The 8,222-nt window shown below is 39.6% G+C and overlaps 1 protein-coding gene across 1 annotated transcript in view; it reads right to left on the bottom strand.

Annotated features, from left to right (window-relative positions):
• Positions 1-3,579: 3,579 nt before the first annotated feature.
• LOC134678388 (O-acyltransferase like protein-like) overlaps positions 3,580-8,222 on the bottom strand; it is a 55,502-nt gene continuing 50,859 nt past the window's right edge. The window contains exons 7-15 of the mRNA XM_063536946.1: positions 7,639-7,799; positions 7,400-7,500; positions 6,831-6,962; positions 6,250-6,415; positions 6,028-6,107; positions 5,436-5,661; positions 4,574-4,892; positions 4,223-4,365; positions 3,580-3,819 (exon numbers count right to left, since the gene is read on the bottom strand). Coding sequence (XP_063393016.1) covers positions 3,691-3,819; positions 4,223-4,365; positions 4,574-4,892; positions 5,436-5,661; positions 6,028-6,107; positions 6,250-6,415; positions 6,831-6,962; positions 7,400-7,500; positions 7,639-7,799 — 1,457 coding nt within the window. The 3' untranslated portion in view covers positions 3,580-3,690. The remainder of the gene's footprint in view (positions 3,820-4,222; positions 4,366-4,573; positions 4,893-5,435; positions 5,662-6,027; positions 6,108-6,249; positions 6,416-6,830; positions 6,963-7,399; positions 7,501-7,638; positions 7,800-8,222) is intronic.

The following is an 8,222-nucleotide window of genomic DNA, read 5'->3' as shown; positions in this document are numbered from 1 at the left end:
TAAACCGTTTTTGTGACATGTTTACAAATGTTTGTTGTTTAACCGTCCTGAATGTTTTTATCTTATTTTAATCGGCAAACTTTTGAACAGAAGAGCAAACTACAGTAATAGAAATCAACAGTTTTAGTAAAGAGCGGCAAATGTGTTCAGTGGTGGAAGAACTCTCAACGATTTTATGGGTGACTATTTAAAAGGCAATTGTATTCCAAAAAAGCCGCATGTGACTTGCGAGTTTGCTGACCCCTGGCCTAATTATTAGTGACCCTGCCTACGCAACATTTATTTGTGTGTTAAATCACGAATATTTGTTCCAGAATTATGGATGTTATGTAAGTAAAAGCTTGTAAAAAAAATGAGGTAAGAAGTAAATTGTGGACATACCTTAATGACTTGTGATCTCTAATATTATTCCTCTCATATTCGATCATTACTGAAATAAAGCTTTAATTATATTACAACGTTAATTAACTTTAGGTGTAGTAATAGTGAAGTAAGTTTAATAAAAAAAAAACAATTTATTTTTACTTTTAATTAGAAAATACAATAAAAAAGTCTTAAAACTAGAATAATATTTACACCCTATTTACAATTACGAGTTTTATTTAAACACCTATTCCTAGTTTGTAAGTTTCAGCTCGTATCCAAAATGTACAAAATGTTTTTTTTGTTATTTCATCATTATTGTTAAGACATCGTGTCGAGAATTCTTACTAGAATTATAAATGCAATGTTTATTTTTTGTCAACTTTGTACGCCGAGTTCAGAGACATCTTTACAAGCCAACTTTCCAAAAATATATTTACACGCCTCTCTATGACATTGACAAAGAGGTAGTAATGAAAATATATTTTCACCACACCAGCTCGGAAAGGCTTACTTTGCACTTCAAAAACTGATAGCAAAGTTGCATTTAATTCACATGTGAGGCAAAGTAATCAAATTCAAATTTTGAGTTGTTTTATTATGTTTGCTGGTGCTGGTAGAATTGACATTTAAATGATGAATTTGGATGATAAATATGTAATAACATGAATTTGATTTGGTTTGATTTTGTTTGATATTTTACATTTAATATTTGCTTCGGGTTGGTGTGGTGAAAAATTTTGTGTTTCACTCGGGGGCAAATTTTGTTTAACCCTCGTGCTTTGAGACCGTCGCAACGCTCAAGATTCCATTTTTCGCACCACTCGCTACGCTCGTGATCTCTCGTATCAATATTAGCACGAGCGGTTAAACAACAACTTTGCCCCCTTGTAAATCAAGTAACTATTTTAGAAATACTTACTTTTCGGTTTTGGATGTTGTCGAACCGTGGAGTAGCAATTGAACTATTATTTAGCCATATAATTACGAGTGCTTGGGAAGACCAGAAATAGAATTTTATAATCACGAATTTTGTTTTGAAAATATACATCATGTATCTTATTATATACTCAAATAATTAAAGCACTGGATTATGAATTTCGAGTCAAGGATACGAGCTAGAAATTTACCAGTCATTTTATTTACATAGTTCTTTTGGACGCAAGTAATTGTACAATGTACCTATATTAGTTTTACATTTGACACATGTAAAATATATTGTCATGATTAAGTACAGAATGGTTTTCTCATAATCTTCTTTTATTTAACAATATGTATAATATCCAACTATACTCAAGAAATTAAAATAAAAGGTAGGTAACTGTTTTTTGTTGGAATTTGAACCTTAAAAGCAATATTTTTGAGATCTCTCTACTGGTAATAAAACAGCACAGCTACCGGTTAGGTACTCATTTGATTTTAATTGTACATGAGACATGATAAATACACCCAAGTTCAATAATATAAAGGAGTCATTTTGTATAGAGGCATGTAGGTACCCTAAAGATAAGACGCTCACAGCAAAGAATTTCTTACATTGACCCGTCTGTCCCTGTCTCTATCGTACGCGTAATTGTTACATATTACTATCCCGAGTATATCCCGTTCGCCGGCATTATGTGCGGGACAGCAATGTATAATTACAGGCATGCCAATGAGAGAGAAACAGGCGAGTCTGTGTACAAAATTCCTCGTGCTAAGCGTCTATGCTTTAGTTGCATTTCCCATGGTTTTAATTTTATTCTCTCGAATAGTTTCATAGTAAGGACACTTGCCCAATGTAAGTACAGTCGCAATCAGATATATCGGAGCGGCCAAGGTGCTCACAAATATTTGCTTCTATGGTCAAGACGCTAGTGTGTGTTCAGATATTTTTGACCCCTCGGCTGATCCGATGTATCTGATGGTGTCTGTATTAGTTACTTGCCTCAGTTAATTTGTTGGTTTAATTGAATATAAAATTAGCTTACACTAATTTGTATGAAAATGAAACCTTGAATAACGATTATCAGTCCCTGGCAATAAATGAAAATTTGTACGTTTATTTTTGTAAGTTTAAAATCTAAACTCAAAAGTGTAAAATTGCACTGATTTTGAACAATAATTTTCATTTGTACACTTATCCAATAATTTAAATAATTTTAACAAATAATTACACTAAATCAGGGAATGTAGAAGCACTTTTGATTTTGTCATCGCCATACGATCAAACTTAAGCCCACAGTTTTGACTTTAATATTATTTGGCATTTTACTACTAAGTTTTTACAACATAAACTTAAATTAATCGTGCAGATACGTCAAAACCTTTTTTATATTCATATTCATAAAATACCAAACTAAAGTAAGGACCCTAAGCACGAAGAATTTCGTAAATTGACTCGCTTGTTCCTATATCTATAACGCGGGTAAGTATATTGTTGTCCCGCCGATGCCGATGACGCCGGCGATCAATGCTACTATGAGAGCAGGACAGCAATATAATTATGCACGTGCGATGAATATAGGAAATGGATCAATGTACGAAATTTTTTGTGCAAGTTCCTTACTTTACCACGCGAAAAAAACACTAGTAGCTCGCTCTTTTTTGAGTTGTAGCATTTTGGCCTTTATAGCGATTGAAATATAGCGAAAAACTTAAGACTTACAGGCTAAAATATACAATTTCAGTATAACAACAACAATAGGTACGATAGGCCTAATTGGCGCAAGTTGAGAATATTTTCTGAACTACAAAGTATCTAAGAGCGTTCTGAGACTACAAAAACGCAACAACATGAACGTAGCAAACAACTTGTCGTGAGAGATTGAGACGCAGCTGTTAGAACAAGATAGCAATACATAGCTTTCATTATAACTATTAGTGTCTCTGACGTCTCTGTCGGTTGTAATAAATTGATAGGTCTGTAGAAAAATTAAGCGAAAGTTACATATGTACGATACGCCTCATGCCAGCTTTTGATACAAGAAAACAAATGTAAACCTAAACCTAAATATAGTAACGTTAGTCGTTGGTTTCAGACGCCTAAGACTTTTAAACAAGGTGCCACTAAGGCTTAAGGCTCACTCAGACACGTTGTGGTCGAGGCCTAAGACTTTCGAACACGGTGTTGCCGAGGTTTAAGACTCGGACGCGGTAACATGACAGAGACTTGAGGCCTTCAGAAACGGTGTGACTGAGGTCTAAGACTTTTAAACATGTTACTGAGCCCTAGACTTAGACCCGGTACAACCGAGTCTAAAATATTTAATGAGGCCTAAGACTTTCAGACTCGATGCGGCCGAGGCCTAACTCTTTCAGATATAGTGTTATGGAGGCCTAAGGCCCTCAAACACGATGTGGTTTGCGCTGTGGAGAAAGGATCTTGAGCATGGTCACTACGGGGGCCTCGAACGCCACGGATATCACGAACGCCAAAAAGTATGATATCACAGTCAGCCCCAGGAATAGCACGAACTGAAAAGGTGAAAATTAAATAACATTATTATTCAGGCGTAGACAGTACAGTGAATGGAGCGCTGTACAAACCCGTAAATAATCCGAGAAGAACAAGATTTTATTTGGCCATGGTGCAGATTTTAGTGGCAGAGTTAGACCAAGAAATGTCTGCAGTGATTTTCATAGCCCACGCAATGCAAGTGTTTTCAAACTTCTATTAAATTATGACCTATTAAATAACACTTGCACTGCGTGGGCTATCAAAAATATCAAAATCACTGCAGACTTTTCTTGGTCTAACTCTAGGTACTATTTTATTACTTGTAAGGAGACTCTTTGACAACAGACGTTGAAAGTCATCTCAATGTCGACAAGAATCTTGTCAAGCATACTTTAGGAGGGGTAGAGACTGGATACTTACCACGAGCAGTTCTCCCAGGTGTATAGGGTGTGTGAGGTGCATGGCCACGTATCGGAGCACGACGGGATGCACCAAATAAGTGCAGTACGTTACTCTGGAGAACGGGTACAGGACTGGCGCCGAGAGCAGTGGTTCCACCCAGCCTGGGAAAATAAAATTTTAATTTAAAAATCTAAGTTAACAATGCATATGGCTCGGTTTTGTTATCCTGTCCTATATGTAATTTATAAGTGTTATTTTATCACGTGGATAAAGCCATCCATAATACGCTGCCTGGATCAAATATAGTGGTGGCAGAATAACTGCGTCTGTTGCTAGAAGTGCAACGAAGGTCAGTATATGGTAACATACCTCCATGGCCTGAGGAACAGGCTATGATGACCCAGCCCACGCAAGCCGCCCATAGAGAATGGGATACGGCGCTGTATACCGCTGCAGTGGCCACGATTAGCTCCGTCTTATAGAGGCCGTAGCTTAGGGATATATACAACATACCTCCATGGCCTGAGCTACAGGCTATGATGACCCAACCCACGCAAGCCGCCCATAGAGAATGGGATACGGCGCTGTATACCGCTGCAGTGGCCACGCTCAGCTCGGTCTTGTAGAGGCCGAAGATCAGGAAGAGGAAGGTCGCTGTGCAGATCACCCAGCCTACCCACGCCCACACCTGGAAGAAAATATAGTAGCTTAATTCAAATAAACCCGTCTGTGACCCGTATGTTAATTAAACACATTGCTTTCCATTATTTAAGACTTACGGAAGACTACATTTAACAAATACTTACATTTAACAAATTTCGAATATAATGGAAAAACTAATAAATTGAGCCGAGCACCAAAAGTAAAGATTTCAAAGATTTTTCACAAAAATTCGATGCTTTAGTATCTACACCAACAAAAACTTTTAAGAACTCTCTGAAACCCCGGTGCGTTGCAGCCCTAATGAGTATGGGGCATTCCACGAGAGTATTGCATACGTAACGCCTTGTACAGCACCTTAATGAAATCCGTAAAGTTCGAGAACATACTATATACCAATTTGTTGACCTAATCATGAAATGTTACCAGACCGCCCAGACCCAATATCGCTTCCCAGTATTTTCAGAAGTATTCGAAGAATGGCGTTACGTAACGTAAGTGACATTTTCGTGGAACCTCCCATGCCCCATCAGTTTTCGGCCACTTATGAGGCACATTTAATTCAAATTACCCTGCTCATCTTAATCTTCAGATTGGTCTTGAAGAGTATCCAGCCAACGGCCATGCCGACCAGATACGGGCCGAGCCTGGTCCACGGCTTGTCGTATATCTTGTCGAACTGCGTGAACGGATCCTCGTTGGAGGGGATGTGGTCGTTGCTCCAGGACACGTAGCCGGTCGTCAGGAGCGAGGATATGAAGAAGACGAAGGTCAGGGCCGCGGACAGTTTGAAGTGGCTGGAATTATTGCAAAGAAATTGATGGAATAATATGTATCAGGAGAACTGGTTCAGTGATAGTTAGAGATAGAATGATGTATGAATGAAGTATCACACTGGTGATAGCGGTTTCATGTCTAAATGTGATCTTAGGCTGCGTTTCCACCAGAGATGTACGACGATCCGTAGCTAAGGATGTGTTTGTTAGAAACCAATAAAAAAACTTCATCTATCCTCGCTCATTCGCAACGTTCCGCATCCTCAGCTACCTCGCACATCTCTGATGGAAACGCAGCCTTATAGTGGTCGTATACGTTATACAGATTAAAGCTAATGTTTCTTGAATGCTTTGTCACTTTATGTGGCATATAGCACTTTTCTTTACCTGGTGGCTAGGATGAGCAGAATAGCGCTGACAGCGTAAAACTGGGTGTCATCGGACAGGTACCAACTCCATAACATGCACTGAAATATAAAGTAAAACATTATACTCAGGCGAATTAGAGGGAGCAAGTGATATTGCTATCTCACAGAGGAGCACAAGAACACAAGGCGATTCTAGGGATCAGAGAGAGAGAGAGAGAAAGTCAGAGGAAAGAGTACTTACCATCTGATCAACGGGGAACAGGGTGTTGATATACAGCAGATTCCTCCACCAGTACTTGGGGCAAGTCTCGTGGTCCATCGCCGGAGGCTCGAAGACGGCGTTGTGCGCGAACCATTTCATCGTCACCTCCACAACGCCGAGCATGAAGAGGTAGGGGGTTGTCAGTCTGTAATGAAAAGAGTTGAAAGAATTGTATGTCTTGAAATCTGTGGCAAACATTTCCAGTCTTTCTAAGACTCGAGTACTTAACTACAGAAGATTAAGTCTCCAGAGTAAAGAATGAGTCACGCTAGACCGGATTTGTATGACAGCTGATCGGTGACCACTTGGTGCTTTCCAGAGATAACAAAGCGCCGGAAGCTCTGAAGGCCTACCGCGAACCATATTCGGCATGTTGCCTCCCTGTCTCACTTACGAACGAATTTACAAGAGCGACAAAGAAGCAATACATCGAATGTGGTTCGCGGTAGGCCCTTTGGCCCGGCCGCGGCCCGATCTAGCGTGATGCCTGTGTCTCACGGAAGTTTTGTTGTTAAAATTAAGAATAGAGTCGGATTTTAACTATCAAAGGTACATATTACCTGGCGAATCTGTATCCCATGAGGCCAAAGAATTGTAGCAGCCCAGAGGTGATCTTCCTCCTGCCCTTGGTCAGCACGTCGAGTTTGCCCTTAGCGTTGGTCCGGAAATACAGGAATGAAACCAGCATGCCACTGGAAACGAGCGAGGAGTTTAGAAGCATCTTGGGGTCTTTGAGGATGAATGGTTCATGATAGTTCAATAGCAGGGCTGAGTCAATATCTATCTTAGCAACCTCCTACAAACCTCTGTTAAGTTTTGTTACTTTCTAACACACAGAAATGATAAAATGATAGGTAGGGACAAATATTAGCAACAGATAAAACTAGTTACTTATATTATGATATATAACTCAAACTAGTATATAAAATGAAGTATGAAAACCAAGTGACGGTCTATTTTAAATAGCCAAATACCCAACACACCACAATGTAATAATTAAATAAGTTGTAAAAGTATCTAATTTTGGAGCAACGTACGTAGGTAATTTATTAAATCACAAACTTGTCGTTCTTGCTCTTACAGTATGTACACTCAAATTACTTTCTCCTTGTCTACAATATAGCCTCACCCGAGACAGAAGAACGTATCGACGCTGTACACGGCGCTGATAATGAGCTGGAACCAGAAGCTCTTCTCCAGGATCGCTCGCAGCGCCGTGTTGTCCGCGTACTGTGAACAAACACAACACCCCTGATAATATCCCTTTATCATATAATGTAGCTTAGATACAAAATAACCCACTCTTAACAAAACAACCATCTTCCAAATATATAGCTTAGCAGCTTTGCAGGATGTTGATCAACATACCTTGAACACAACGATGCAGGTGTGTCCAAAGATGACCCACACCATGGAGAGCGACCGTAGACCATGGACCACGGGGACGGTGTCCGAGCCGACAGACTGGTCGAAGATCTGCAGGATGTTGGCCTTCATCGAGAATGAGAGAAGCAGTTCAGACCAGACGCCTGGAACAAATGAGAAGTATAATATATAGTAGGTAGGGGTTAACGCAAAATTGAACTTTTTATATTGTTTTTTCGAATTTTTTGGTCTTGTTCAGCCCTTCCACCTTTTTTTAACCTTTTGACAACGACCGTCAACTAGCGCGCGCGACTACAACCCAATACTTATACTCGTAAACCTTCGTGCAGTATAATATGTAGGGGTCACAAGTAATATAGGTAGCACACGACCGCTGCGTCGGCAGTTCTCTGCCGCGTGACTATATGTTGGATTATCATTTTTAAGAAAAAAATACTGACTTCCATGGGGGCCGAAGAAAGATTATTGTAGATGGTACACTATGTAGAAAAGGAGGTAAAACCACCCACTTTTCTACTAGCATTTCGCTTCTGTATAATGGCTCCTCTACAGGATGGGCCAACGCC

The sequence above is a fragment of the Cydia fagiglandana genome, chromosome Z (assembly GCF_963556715.1).
Source record: "Cydia fagiglandana chromosome Z, ilCydFagi1.1, whole genome shotgun sequence".
Taxonomy (NCBI): Eukaryota; Metazoa; Arthropoda; class Insecta; order Lepidoptera; family Tortricidae; genus Cydia; species Cydia fagiglandana.
The sequence above is the reverse complement of the archived record's forward strand: the minus strand, read 5'-3'. Positions and strand labels throughout refer to the sequence as shown.